The sequence below is a fragment of the Schistocerca nitens genome, chromosome 2 (genome assembly GCF_023898315.1).
Source record: "Schistocerca nitens isolate TAMUIC-IGC-003100 chromosome 2, iqSchNite1.1, whole genome shotgun sequence".
Classification (NCBI taxonomy): Eukaryota; Metazoa; Arthropoda; class Insecta; order Orthoptera; family Acrididae; genus Schistocerca; species Schistocerca nitens.
The window spans coordinates 490577056-490593017 of record NC_064615.1 but is presented as its reverse complement, the minus strand read 5'-3'; the positions used below and the strand labels follow the sequence as shown (position 1 = coordinate 490593017).

At 41.6% G+C, this 15962-nt stretch overlaps 1 protein-coding gene across 1 annotated transcript in view; it reads left to right on the top strand.

Annotated features, from left to right (window-relative positions):
- The window catches only part of LOC126236436 (oxidized purine nucleoside triphosphate hydrolase-like), a 95558-nt gene that overhangs the window by 47683 nt on the left and 31913 nt on the right, over window positions 1–15962 (top strand). The window contains exon 3 of the mRNA XM_049945739.1: window positions 6432–6577. Within this exon, the coding sequence (XP_049801696.1) occupies window positions 6432–6577 (146 nt within the window). The remainder of the gene's footprint in view (window positions 1–6431; window positions 6578–15962) is intronic.

Below are 15962 nucleotides of genomic sequence, written 5' to 3'. Positions count from 1 at the left end.
GATCCATTGTGCACTTTGTTGTTTTGTGATAGGTTCTTACTGATAATACCAGGTCTCGTTACCCATGAAAATTTTTTCCGAAAAGAATTCATCACATTTTTAATCTCAGTCAAGTCATAGCAGGTGTCCACACTTCCTTGTTGTTCATTTGTGTGTCAAGATTTGTGAGACAAATTTCACATACACTTTTCTCTTCTTCAAAACATACTGGAGAATGTCTTGAACTCACGAGTTAGAGATGTTCAGTTCATTGCTCCATTGTGATTTGTGACATGACAGTGTTGACACACTACGGTTGCGCGTCCACTGCTTAACACTGCCTGCTCACAAATGACTTGTCGAATGCACATCAGCTTTTTGCAGTTGTTCATTCAAGCTGCCACTGTAGTTACTGTCTTACATTGGTTATAGGGTAGGAATAAAATCAGTCTCAGAACTTCTTGACAAATGGTGAATAATGGGCTGGAAAAAACTGATAAATCAGAAAGTTGTAAGTACACTGTATGTGAAACCACTGACTGAGACACAATAACTGGCAGTATAGTGGGGAAAAAAGAATAAATAGGTTCATTTATCTATGATGGTAATGAAGTTTTGATAGACAGTGTGAAGTTGAGCAAAAAATATTACACTAGTAACAGTTATTACTGGTAACAGGGGAGCACAAGTGTAGAGATGGTGTTTACATTGATCATAAGTTCCTCATGTTCTTGAGAATATGTAAGTAGAGGCACACAAGGTGCATTGCATTATTGCATCCAGAGGGAAGAAAATGTGGTAGCAAATGGACTAAAGAGAAGCTCAGACTTGTCAGTTCCCAAGAGACCTAAATACTGATTGAAATGTAGTTCATATGCTTATGTTCATGGAACAAATAAGAGGAAGGCGCATTAAGAAAAGTATGTAAAAGTATGAGAAGTGAATAGAATCAAGGTGATAATTTGAGACTGACGAAAAACTACCTTGAAAACCCTCAGTGCCCAGTTGTTGCTCAGTATTATTGCATCTGATGGGGTATATTTTCGTCATGTAGAGCTACCCGTATTTAATAAATATTCAAACATGTGCTGAGAATATACTTGAATGGTTTATTACTTGGTATTACAGAAAAAGAAGCACAGTTGCCATAGGTAACTTGTAAACAACAAAACAGTAACCAAGGAACAGAATAAACTTAAAAACAAAAGTTTTAACTCTAATGAGTAGGCAACAACATTATTCAGCGCTCCAGGTGGCAGATTCAAACTTGGCAGTTTATGCCATTCATTTGTTGCCGTGCAGTCACTGAATTCACAACACAAATGTATCTATGGAAGGCGCAAACGGAACTAATGTGTGCGGGCACAGCAGTTGACGTGAGTAGCGGTCGCTACACATCTATGGGAATGTACTGTTCCAAAGATAGAAATTAGGTGTTGGAGAATGGGAACCATGATTTCCATCTCAGTATGTAGGTTTATTGGTTTGCTACATTAATCAGAATATGGACATTATGGAATAAATAAGTGCATAGTTAAAATGAGTAGGAATGTGATTTTTGATAACATACGTAGAAGAGTAGCTAAGAGAATTTGCCATGCATTGTACTGAAATGCAGGAGGATCTGCAGCGAATTGACGCATGGTGCAGGGAATGGCAATTGAATCTCAATGTAGACAAGTGTAATGTGCTGCGAATACATAGAAAGAAAGATCCCTTATCATTTAGCTACAATATAGCTGGTCAGCAACTGGAAGCAGTTAATTCCATAAATTATCTGGGAGAACGCATTAGGAGTGATTTAAAATGGAATGATCATTTAAAGTTGATTGTTGGTAAAGCAGATGCTAGACTGAGATTCATTGGAAGAATCCTAAGGAAATGCAATCCGAAAACAAAGGAAGTAGGTTACAGTACGCTTGTTCGCCCACTGCTTGAATACTGCTCAGCAGTGTGGGATCCATACCAGATAGGGTTGATAGAAGAGATAGAGAAGATCCAACGGAGAGCAGCGCACTTTGTTACAGGATCATTTAGTAATCGCGAAAGCGTTACGGAGATGATAGATAAACTCCAGTGGAAGACTCTGCAGGAGAGACGCTCAGCAGCTCAGTACGGGCTTTTGTTGAAGTTTCGAGAACATACCTTCACCGAGGAGTCAAGCGGTATATTGCTCCCTCCTACGTATATCTCGCGAAGAGACCATGAGGATAAAATCAGAGAGATTAGAGCCCACACAGAGGCATACCGACAATTCTTCTTTCCATGAACAATACGAGACTGGAATAGAAGGGAGAACCGATAGAGGTACTCATAGTACCCTTCGCCACACACCTTTAGGTGGCTTGCGGAGTATGGATGTAGATGTAGTTGGGCCAAAAAGTGACGCTAAATAATACCATCATTCAAGGTGATATGTGTACAGTGGTGTAGCAGGAGCCTGAAAACAACTTTCGCATCCCGCAACTACCCTCCCGACCTGGTACAGAACCAAATAGCTAGAGCCACTTCCTCATCCCCTCAAACCCAGAACCTCCCACAGAAGAACCACAAAAGTGCCCCACTTTTGACAGGATACTTTCCGGGACTGGATCAGACTCTGAATGTGGCTCTCCAGCAGGGATACGACTTCCTCAAATCCTGCCCTGAAATGAGATCCATCCTTCATGAAATCCTCCCTACTCCACCAAGAGTGTCTTTCCGCCGTCCACCTAACCTTCGTAACCTCTTGGTTCATCCCTATGAAATCCCCAAACCACCTTCCCTACCCTCTGGCTCCTACCCTTGTAACCGTCCCCGGTGTAAAACCTGTCCCATGCACCCTCTCACCACCACATACTCCAGTCCTGTAACGTGGAAGGTGTACATGATCAAAGGCAGAGCCACGTGTGAAAGCACCCATGTGATTTACCAACTGACATGCCTACACTTTGAAGCCTTCTATGTGGGAATGACCAGCAGCAAACTGTCCATTCGCATGAACGGACACAGGCAGACAGTGTTTGTTGATAATGAGGATCACCCTATGGCTAAACATGCCTTGGTGCATGGCCAGCATATCTTGGCACAGTGTTACACCGTCAGGGTTACCTGGATACTTCCCACTGACACCAATCTATCAAAACTCCAGAGATGGGAACTTGCCCTTCAATATATCCTCTCTTCCCGTTACCCACCAGGCCTCAACCTCTGCTAATTTCAAGTTGTCGTCCCTCGTACATCACTTGTCACTCAACAACATCTTTGCCTCTGTACTTCCGCCTCGACTGACATCTCTGCCCAATCTCTTTGCCTTTACATATTTCTGCCTGTGTCTGCATATGTGCGGATGGATATGTGTGTGTGTGCTAGTGTATACCTGTCCCTTTTCCCCCCTAAGGTAAGTCTTTCCGCTCCCAGGATTGGAATGACTCCTTACCCTCTCCCTTAAAACCCACATCCTTTCGTCTTTCCCTCTTTCCTGATGAAGCAACTGTGGGTTGCGAAAGCTTGAAATTTGTGTGTGTGTTTGTGTGTTTTTTATTGTGTGTATCTACCAGCGCTTTCTCGTTTGGTAAGTCACAGCATCTTTGTTTTTTAATATGTTTTTCCCATGTGGAATGTTTCTTTCTATTATATATATAGTCTTTTAAAAGCTAAAGAATATAAGTCTTTGGTTTTGAATACCTCGGGAGAGCTAGATATTATGTCCTGCAGTGTCGATCTCACTGATACTCCATGTCGGAACTGCTCCACCTGAAATCTGTAAAATGTTTATTTCGCTACGAAGATTGTTCGGCACAACTAGGTGCTATGTTATATGATTGTTATATGATGTGTATGGATTGATGTGTGTAACTTTTTTATCAACAAAAACTTTATTGCTTCTGAGATATTCTTTCAAAGAATATTGACCGTGAAAAGATGCAGGCTTGCAGTATCATTCCACACTGCACCTCCGATCAATCGTATGTCACGTGATATCTGAAGAATGTTTGTCAGCTCTTTTAAAAAATGAAAAATACACACCTTGAATGTGTGTTATTTTCTTGCATTTGTTTCTTGTGCCATCGACTAACTAAACATTCACAATGGAGCTTAATAGCGTCGCAAAACAATAGCAAAATCTCTCCAACGTAATACACATCCGATCTCTGTAATCACTTCACACAGAGTCCTCAAATATACATCTTTGGTTACTTATCCCAGAGAGATACGTCTGTAGCTTGGAATGTCCAATTCTTGCAGGCAGTTTATACTACTCTCGGCATTAATTATTCGCCGCACCTGAGTCAAAGCTTTTTACCATTTATGATCCACTACACAGTCCAACAGAAGAGTATAGATTAGGCAAAGGTGATGCTATGGTTTGGGGGCATTTGGCATAATCAGGATAAGATCTTGTTATTGTTCTTAGAAAAATGCTAAATGCAGAAGAATATGAACTCATTTTACAGCAGTATGTACTGCATATAATAGAGAAACTGTTTGGAGGTGACAGTTGTTTGTATCAGCGTAACAATGCACCCTGTCATTTATCTGCATCAATGGGGCAATGATTTATGGATAATAACATTTGCGTATCCAGAGTTCTGACCTGAAGACAGTGGAACGACTTCAGGATGAGTTAGCATGTCAACTTTGCTGCTACCATTACTAACTTCTATGGTTTCAGCTCTGGAGAAGGAATCGGCAGTCATTCATACACGTACCTCATTAAAGGTGTCTCCAGCAGAGTTCAAGCTATCATAGAGGCAAGGGGAGGTCACACCCCTTATTAATGTCCATTAATAGATACCCTGTTACTTTTGGTCAAATTAAAGCTTTACTGATTAATTCAGGTCAAAAAGATAGTAATATTTTTATTCACCAGTGTACCCTTTTGATGGATGATAGAACAAGCTGTTGCATATGACTGTTAGAGAGCAAAACTAGCCTTACACTGAAAATATACGAGGGACGTTCAGAAAGTAACCTCCGGTTGATTTAAAAAAATACACCAAGTTAAATAAAAATATTTTAATATATACATCTTACAACTACATCTTTGCACTATTTTTCTACATAGTCTCCATAGCGATTGAGGCACTTATCGTATCTCTTCACAAGCTTTGAAATTCCTTCTGCATAAAAATCACCCGCTTGTGCCTGGAGCCAGCCTGTGACCGCATCTTTGAGCTCTTCATCGTCATCAAACCGCTGTGACCCGAGCCATTTCTTCAAATGCATGAAGAGGTGATAATCACTTGGCGCCAGGTCTGGGCTGTAAGGTGGATGGTTGATAACGTCCCACTTGAAGGACTCAAGAAGGGCCGTTGTTCTGCGAGCAGAGTGAGGACGGGCGTTATCGTGCAAAAAAACGATACCGGAAGTCAGCATACCATGGCGTTTGTTCTGTATAGCCCGTCGTAACTTTTTTATTGTTTCACAGTACACGTCTTGATTAATGGTCGTACCACGTTCCATGAATTCAACCAACAACACCCCTTTGGCATCCCAAAACACCGTTGCCATCAGTTTTCTGGCAGAAAAATCTTGCGAGGCTTTTCTTGGTTTGGTAGGCGAATTTGAATGTGCCCACATCTTTGATTGTTCTTTTGTTTCAGGGTTCACGTACTTAATCCAGGTTTCGTCACCGGTCACGATTCTGTTTAACAATGGTTCTCCTTCGTCCTCATAATGTGACAGAAAGTCTAATGCAGAGGCCATTCTTTGAGTTTTGTGGTGGTCGGTAAGAATTTTGGGCACCCATCGTGCACAGAACTTACGGTAACCCAATCTTGCTGTCACTATCTCGTACAAGAGAGTCTTAGAAATCTGTGGAAAACCAGTAGACAACTCCGACATTGAGAAACGTCGATTTTCACGAACTTTTGCATCAACTGTCTGAACGAGTTCGTCAGTCACCAATGATGGTCTACCACTCCTCTCTTCATCATGAACGTTTTCTCGTCCACTTTTAAATAAACGTACCCATTCACGGACAACTCCTTCACTCATAACTCTTGGTCCGTACACGGCACAAAGCTCACGATGAATAGCTGCTGCAGAATATCCTTTGGCTGTAAAAAACCTTATGACAGCACGCACTTCACATTTGGCGGGGTTTTCTATTGCAGCACACATTTCAAACTGCCACAAAAACTAAACTAGTGCAGGTACGACGTTCACTCGACCACGGCTTGATGCCGACTGACCTGTTGAGTGAGTGAACGCACAGATGGCGTCGCTACTCCCCCCACAACCCGCACTGTGACCAATCGGAGGTTACTTTCTGAACCGCCCTCGTACTAATCAACTTGTGTCTAATGTAAAACTTTCATTACATTTGGTGGAATGGTGTGGTGGCTTGTTTTGTGGAAGACAATTACAAGTTCTCATCAGGGGAGACCCTGTAATATCAATAGAGACACTGCTAGTACTTTCTGGTTTACCAGATTGTTTGGTGATTTGATACCTTTTCAAAATTTCAGAGAATTGCAAGAAGAAAGTGGATTGACAGCACTAGATTTGGAACATGTAGGAGTAATAGATTTTGAATTTGTGGGTGACATGACAATTCTAGAGGTACATGTGTTTAAAACCCATAAATGGTCAGGAAATGTCTCAGAATCAGATGGTATGTATATGTTACAAATTTATTAGTTACGTTTAGTAGAAGAGGAATGCCATCACTACTTTAAGTTTATTTTATTGTATGGCTAACTTGAATCATAATAGCACACATAATAAAACGACAGAAGTATTCACTCAGTTTAAAGAGTGATTTTTCAGATATGTATTGTAATTCTGAGAGTTAACCAATTTGTTGTCTGTTTTCCTTTCCTTTTTCTGTTTTCCAATGCTTTGTAACTAATTTTTCATTAGTGTGAACACACCACCACATCTGCTATAAAATGTTTTTATGCTGAAGGAAGGAAGGGATATGTAAGTGTACATCTAATAGACTAATGAAATGTATTGTGAATACGTTTATGACCAGCTGTGCAATTGATTAGTGACAGATGAAAATTTGCACCAGACCGCGGCTCGATTCCCGATTTCTTGCTAAGTGCATGCGGTCATTGTAACCACTTTGGCTGTGCGTGCATGCTCGCAGACCAATCCAGACTTCCATATGTCACTGTGTCCACATCTCATGCTACCACCTATTCCTGTGATTCCTGCACAGGGAGAGACATTATTATTCTCAATGTTTTTCCTTGGTGTGGCATGAAAAAAAGCTTGGCAATGTCTGGATTTCTGTGTCTGTAGTCTAATACAAGGTCCTCCAGACATGCATGCTAGTTAATTAGTTGGTTAGTTACATGTTCCATAGATCATTTGAATGATTCTTTTATTGGAATTATGTGAAATGAGTCAGTTTACAGGATATGTCAACAATCTATTGCCATATTAAATTAACAAAATGTATTCGCAAATTGTGAATATGATTATACACCAGCTGTACAAATGGGTAGTGACAGATGAAAATTTGTGCCAGTTGGAACTTGAAACCAGGTTTCCTGCTTAATGCAAGTGGTTGCCTTAATGACTGTGGCTCTCCGTGCACACTTCCTGGAGTGACCCAAACTTCCATTTGTTGTAGTGTTCATGTTCATGCCACAGCAAGGCAAAGTGATGGGAATACCACTCCCTCTCCCTGCACAGGAATTGTAAGAATATGTGTGTATGTGAGGATGGGACATGGACACTGTGGCACATGGAAGTTTGGGTTGATCTGGGAGGAGTGCATGGTTAGCCTGGCAACTACTCACATGAAAGGCTCAGTCAAACAAAGTATGGGCTACCTGCATGGTAGGAATGCACTGTTACCCACTGTGGTTGGCTGTTCTCCAACAGAGCACAGGCAGGATGCAGCGATCCAGTTATTGAGCTGTGCTCATTGCGATTGTCAGCTGCTGTGCAGTAAGTCACAGTTCTGACGACAAACTGAACAAAGTTTTACAACCACTGTATTTATGACAACCAACATAAGAAATATGGAAGAAAACTGAGATAAGGCTTCATGGAATGATGGCAGTTTCCTAACTGCGTTGGTAGCATAGATGAGAATCATGTTGAGAATGAAGTGTCCTAAAAACAATGACTCAAATCATTTTTGTTACTTTTTTTTCAGTTGTCGTGCTTGAAGTTGCTGACCATGATTACAGTTTTTTTGCTATTGGTGCGGGCAGCTCTGACAGATACACTGACAGCAAAATTTTTTAAACTGTGTTTTATGAATTCATACATGGCTGATGTATTCTGTCTCCAAAACCATTGTCATGAACAAACACGCCCTTCCTTCATTTGCTGACTGGTGATAGAGGGTTTTAATTTCAGATATGTCTGATTCCTCCTTAACCCGAATCAGGAGCCTTAGAAGGCAATTATCAATAAACAGACAAATACTGTATGCAAGGGACATCAGTGGTGGAAAATGCTTTCGGTATATTCTCTCAAAAGTGGCAACTCTTTTTAAGGTCTACAGACATACAAATTGATACTGCAAAAGCTGTTGTCAAAACAGCATGTTGTCTAGGAACTTCATAGACGAACTGCATATCTATTGACAGAGAGGAACAGCCTGGTGACAAATGAACTAATGCTTTCCAGAATGAGATTTTAACTCTGCAGTGGAGTGTGCGCTGATATGAAACTTCCTGGCAGATTAAAACTGTGTGCCCGACCGAGACTTGAACTCGGGACCTTTGCCTTTCGCGGGCAAGTGCTCTACCATCTGAGCTACCGAAGCACGACTCACGCCCGCTACTCACAGCTTTACTTCTGCCAGTATCTCGTCTCCTACCTTCCAAACTTTACAGAAGCTCTCCTGCGAACCTTGCAGAACTAAGCAGCAGAGCTTCCGTAAAGTTTGGAAGGTAGGAGACGAGATACTGGCAGAAGTAAAGCTGTGAGTACCGGGCGTGAGTCGTGCTTTGGTAGCTCAGATGGTAGAGCACTTGCCCGCGAAAGGCAAAGGTCCCGAGTTCGAGTCTCGGTTGGGCACACAGTTTTAATCTGCCAGGAAGTTTCAACTAATGCTTTCTCAAACATGCGTCGTGTGGCTCTGCTTATGCTTTGCAAGACCATTTTCTGAACTGTTTCTTAGTAATAAGTTGTGAAGTGACAATATCTTCACACCTGTTATAAAGGACGTGTTTGTAGCTTAAATTATACTACAATGTCACCACTAGTTTGCATAAGCACATTATAATTTCAACTGAACTATATTTTAAATTACAATATTCATCTAATACTGTAACCAGTATATAATGCAACAATGCATTTACTTACAAAGAAAGAAAATTCCTTTTTAATTTAGACATGTACCTGTTTCCTTTCATGTTCCAGCCCTTCTTTATCACATTTTTATAGTGAATGTGTTGTACATTGTACAGAAGTACATTTGCATGTACTAAGTCTTTCGCTTCTTCCACCATCTTGTCAACACTTGCCCGCTGAGGTCTCTCTAGAAAAACACAACCTGTCCACTACCCATCGCAGGCGAGGGTAGTCTAGTGTAGGTGCGCATCTTCTGTTTGAACGGGACAGTGCTTGCTCCCTGTTTGACAGAACCTTAAGCAGCACAACTTCATATTTTGTTGATTTAATATGGCTGTAGAATGTCAGCGGTGCCTGTTCTTTCCAACATTCATGCATATTTGAAGGAAGTTGCAGTAGACTAGGTAGACACTGAACAAACAGCCATTGCCAACCTGTATATCTAGCATATTCGAATTATTTTGTTGGAAACAGTGAAAAGGGTGTAAAACAAAATTTCTTTTGTATACTGTACTCTTCATACATTATCAACTTTGAATTCATTGTTACTGAGGCTTCTGAAAACTACATATGCTAACACCATTTTTTGCATTGTTTTTGTTGGTGGTGATGTAGCCCCCTGCCAAGATTTTTCATTTTACTGGCATTACATTTATTAGTTGGTGCTATTCTCTATTTGCTTAGCCATATGAACAGTAAGCTGCAATCCATTGTACAGCCCAACATATTTTAGTTTGCTGATCATGGTACACTTTACTTATTATTTATCTTGATTTATGGCTAACTTAATAAATACCAGTATCATACAGTCTTTAATGAATGGTACTGATGTCATGCATTTCATTACATCTGCCTCTATTTCACTTACAGGTTTTTTGTAAGTACTCTATTTGAAATTATTATTATCATGCTGCAATGTTTTGATGTAAATAACCTTTGCTTGAGCACACTGCAACTAGAAGTAAGTTGAAAATATATTTTCTTGAGATCTGAAGTGGGTTTGGGAAGGTGTAGGGATAGAAAATAGGGGTGGAGGGAGAGGAGTGAGCACTGTTCAGCAGAGCATGCAGGGACTAGATTGTGACCAGACAAGACAGCCTGATGCGGCGTCGGGGGGCTGTGGAGGAGGGAGGGATGGCAGGAACTGGGTAAGGAAAAGGAGGGAATCAGAAAAGGGGAAAAGACCGGTGGTGTTGGCAGAGAGCAGAGCACAGTGAGCGGAGCAGGGGGTGGCAGGGGGAGGGGGTGTTTGGGGGATGTGAATTGGGAGGTGATAGGACAGAGGGGGCAGAAAGTATTTGGTGGAGAGTGTGGGGACAGTAGATTACCTTAGGTTGAGGCCAGGATGATTTCATAAGGAAAACTTCCAACTGCACAGTTCAGAAAAGCTGGTGATGGAGGGGAGGATCCAGATGGCCCAGTTTTTCAAACAGCCATTCAGATCAAGCATTTATGTTCGGCTGCAAGTTGTGTCACAGGGTGGTCCCCTTTGTTCTTGGCCACAGTTTCCCAGTGGCCATTAACCCTATAGACAAATATGAAAAGCTGTGCAGTGGTTGCAGGAGAGCTGGTGTATGACAAACCCCAAATCCCTGGTCTGGTTCAGGTCCATTGATGCTATCCGCAGGGCCAAGACACGCTATCTTCATTCCTTCACAGCCTCAAAATGTCCTCTCCAATCTGCTTCATCTGGTCCTCCTCAACCCAGTGTGCCACCTTTCTAGATGTTGAACTCCTCTCTGATGACTTCATCCACACCTCAGTCCAGATTAAATGCACCAACCACCAACAGTACTTGCATTTTGACAGCTGCCATCCCTTTCACACCAAAAAATCTCTCTTACGCAGCCTTACCACCTGGGGGTAGCGTATTTGCAGTGATAAGAGCTCCGTGGCCCAGTATGCTGAATGTCTCACAAAGGTCTTCAAAGACAGGCACTATATCCCACACCTAGTTTACAAACAGATTTTCTATGTCATATGCCCCCCCTCCCCCCCCCCCTCCTCCCTCCCAATCCTCTCACCAACCTCAAACACCAGCTACAACTGAACTAAATCCTTCATCAGGACTCTGATTATCTATCATCATGCCCTGAAATTAGTGACATCCTACCCAAGATCCTTCCCACTCCTCCTAACGTGGTGTTCTATCACCCTCCCTACCTCCACAACTTTCTGTCCATCCCTATGCCACTCCCAATCACAACCTCATGCCACTGGCTTGTCACAGGCTTATCTTAGCCCATCAGAGCCTGGGCCATCTGTGAAAGCTGTTCCATCATACATCAGCTTTGCTGCAAACATTGCACACTTTTTATATTGGTATGACTATCAACCAGCTGTCCACCAGAATGAATGGCCACTGCCAAGCTGTGGCCAAGAAGTAAATGCACCATCCTGTGGCACAACATGCATCTGATCATAAGATGCTTAATATCAGTGGTTGCATCAAAATGTGGACCACCTGGATCCTCCCCTCCCCAACCAGCTACTCTGAACTGTGCAGATTGGGGTTATCTTTACAAAACATTCTCCACTCCTGAAATAATCTAGGCCACGATCTAAGCTAATGTACTGTCCCCGCACCCTCCATCCAACAGTTTCTGCCTCTCTATCTCATAACTTCCTCCCAGTTCACATCCCCCACCCTCCTTGTGCTCCACTCTCTGCTAATGCCACCAGTCTTTTCCCCTTCTTTAGCTGTTCTCCTTTTCCACTCCCCATCCCCCTCCCTCCTCTACAGCACCCGAACCACACTATGCAGCCTTGTCTGGCCACCATCTAGTCCTTACACACTCTATCAGGCAGTGCTGACTCCTCTTCTCCCACACATATCTTGTTATCCCTCTCCCTTCCCCACCCTACTCCCTTCTTCTGCTCAACATGACATCATCGCATTCTGGTCGCAGCAATGGGGAGAGCAGTCATATAGGCATGAGGTGTGTTTGCTTTTGTGAGAACGTGTGCGCGTGTGTGTTTCCTTTTCTTTTATGAAGTCGGTTTTGGCTGCAAACTCGGTGTGTAAGTCTTTTTTTGCGCCTGCCTGCAACTCAACTTATCGTCTTTATAGTGAGTAGCAGTCTATTCTTTTCGTAATATTATTAATACTCCAACCAGAACTTTTCATTGTTTGTTGTTGTTGAAATCTGTCCCAGTCTATGTGATTGCCGTAAGCTTAGTGACAACAGTGCATCCCAATTTAAGTTATACAATATAGCACTGAAGATGGTCACTCAGTGACAGAAAATCGATTTTGCAATAGTAAAAAATATACGACCAATGCTGTCTCTTTTTTCAAGAATACTGTCCCTTATTTGTACTTTTTTTTGTGTCATCTCCCTGATCTTTAACTGGTAGTAAGCTGATTGAGACAAATGGTGGGTTTCATAGTCTCCTAGCGCATACATTAGTATAACATAGTAGCAGTTGCACTACTGTTGTAGTACACTATCTTATATTCTTATTCTGCTTTTCAAGTACTTCATGAAGAAAATAGTGAAGCAGTCCCTGGCCGATTGTGGGTACCATCTACAATTCCTATTTGGAGATATTGTGTTAAGTTTCATTTGCATGAAACATGCAAGTCTTGGTCAAAGAGAGAGCTAGAAAATAATGTTGACAAATACACAACCATATTCTCTGATGAGCAGTGTCAGACTGACTGCTGCCAGCACTTTACATTCCATCTATTGAATGCCATTTGTTTTGAGCCCATTTCTTGATGTAATTATGTAATACATAATACAGTCTTATGTAATAAATAGTATGCAAGTGAATATTTGTTTAAAATATGTTAAATAACTTTCTCGAAGTTTTCCTGGCAGATTGAATATTCCAACATTTTTCAGGCAGGCGTGCATCCTGGATATTTTTAATTCATGTTCTGATATTTTGGTTGACAACCTTTCAGCCACTCTCAAGGTGAGTTACTTGCAAGTTTTTAAATCACTTTACACACTGTGGAGTAAACAAACTTGTGTCAGAGATACCACTGTTGGTAACAATTGCATCAGTCATAGATTAAACTTGACATGTCCAAAAGTAAACCAAAGCAAGTGCAGAATCAACAAAGCCTCAGTATTTAATAAGTATGTTGTTGATAATTTTCGATGGCATGAACACAGACCCCCCCATGAACCCTGGACCTTTCTGTTGGTGGGGAGGTGTGCGTGCCTCAACGATACAGATAGCCGTACCGTAGGTGCAACCACAACGGAGGGGTATCTGTTGAGAGGCCAGACAAACGTGTGGTTCCTGAAGAGGGGCAGCAGCCTTTTCAGTAGCTGCAGGGTGATTGACTAATCTGGCTTTGTAACACTAACGAAAAAGGCCTTTCTGTGCTGGTACTGCGAACGGCTGAAAGCAAGGGGAAATTACAGCCGTATTTTTTCCCGGGGGCATGAAACTTTACTGAATGGTTAAATGATGATGGCGTCCTCTTGGGTAAAATATTCTGGAGGTAAAATAGTCCCCCATTCGGATCTCCGGGCGGGGACTACTCAGGAGGACGTCGTTATCAGGAGAAAGAAAACTGGCGTTCTACGGATTGGAGCGTGGAATGTCAGATCCCTTAATCGGGCAGGTAGGTTAGAAAATTTAAAAAGGGAAATGGATAGGTTAAGGTTAGATATAGTGGGAATTAGTGAAGTTCGGTGGCAGGTGAATACAGGATTATAAATACAACATCAAATAGGGGTAATGCAGGAGTAGGTTTAATAATGAATAAAAAAATAGGAGTGCAGGTAAGCTACTACAAACAGCATAGTGAACGTGTTATAGTGGCCAAGATAGACATGAAAGCCCATGCCTACTACAGTAGTACAAGTTTATATGCCAACTAGCTCTGCAGATGACGAAGAAATTGAAGAAATGTATGATGAGGTAAAAGAAATTATTCAGGTAGTGAAGGGAGATGAAAATTTAATAGTCATGGGTGACTGGAATTCGACAGTAGGAAAAGGGAGAGAAGGAAACATAGTAGGTCAATATGGATTGGGGCTAAGAAATGAAAGAGGAATTTTGCACAGAGCATAACTTAATCATAGCTAACACTTGGTTCAAGAATCATAAAAGAAGGTTGTATACATGGAAGAATCCTGGAGATACTACAAGGTATCAGATAGATTATATAATGGTAAGACAGAGATTTAGGAACTAGGTTTTAAATTGTAGGACATTTCCAGGGGCAGACGTGGACTCTGACCACAATCTATTGGTTATGAACTGTAGATTAAGACTGAAGAAATTGCAAAAAGGTGGGAATTTAAGGAGATGGGACCTGGATAAACTGACTAAACCAGAGGTTGTACAGAGTTTCAGGGAGGGCATAAGGGAACAATTGACAGGAATGGGGAAAACAAATACAGTAGAAGACGAATGGGTAGCTCTGAGGGATGAAGTAGTGAAGGCAGTAGAGGATCAAGTAGGTAAGACGAGGGCTAGTAGAAATCCTTGGGTAACAGAAGAAATATTGAATTTAACTGATGAAAGGAGGAAATATAAAAATGCAGTAAATGAAGCAGGCAAAAAGGAATACAAACGTCTCAAAAATGAGATCGACAGGAAGTGCAAAATGGCTAAGCAGGCATGGCTAGAAGACAAATGTAAGGATGTAGAGGCTTATCTCACTAGGGGTAAGATAGATACAGCCTACAGGAAAATTAAAGAGACCTTTGGAGAAAAGAGAGCCACTTGTATGAATATCAAGAGCTCAGACGGAAACCCGGTTCTAAGCAAAGAGGGGAAAGTAGAAAGGTGGAAGGAGTATATAGAGTGTCTATACAAGGGCGATGTACTTGAGGACAATATTATGGAAATGGAAGAGGATGTAGATGAAGATGAAATGGGAGATACGATACTGCATGAAGAGTTTGACAGAGCACTGAAAGACCTGAGTCGAAACAAGGCCCCGGGAGTAGACAACATTCCATTAGAACTACTGACAGCCTTGGGAGAGCCAGTCGTGACAAAACTCTACCATCTGTTGAGCAAGAGGTACGAGACAGGCGAAATACCCTCAGACTTCAAGAAGAGTATAATAATTCCAATCCCAAAGAAAACAGGTGTTGACAGATGTGAAAATTACCGAACTATCAGTTTAATAAGTCACGGCTGCAATATACTAACGCGAATTCTTTATAGACAAATATGGAAAAACTAGTAGAAGCCAACCTCGGGGAAGATCAGTTTGGATTCCGTAGAAATATTGGAACACGTGAGGCAATACTGACCCTACGACTTATCTTAGAAGCTAGATTAAGGAAAGGCAAACCTACGTTTCTAGCATTTGTAGACTTAGAGAAAGCTTTTGACAATATTGACTGGAATACTCTCTTTCAAATTCTAAAGGTGGCAGGGGTAAAATACAGGGAGCGAAAGGCTATTTACAATTTGTACAGAAACCAGATGGCAGTTATAAGAGCCGAGGGGCATGAAAGGGAAGCAGTGGTTGGGAAGGGAGTTAGACAGGGTTGTAGACTCTCCCCAATGTTATTCAATCTGTATATTGAGCAAGGAGTAAAGGAAACAAAAGAAACATTTGGAGTAGGTATAATGGAATGTAGTCGAATTAAATCGGGTGATGCTGAGGGGATTAGATTAGGAAATGAGACACTTAAAGTAGTAAAGGAGTTTTGCTATTTAGGGAGTAAAATAACTGATGATGGTCGAAGTAGAGAGGATATAAAATGTAGACTGGCAATGGCAGGGAAAGTGTTTCTGAAGAAGAGAAACTTGTT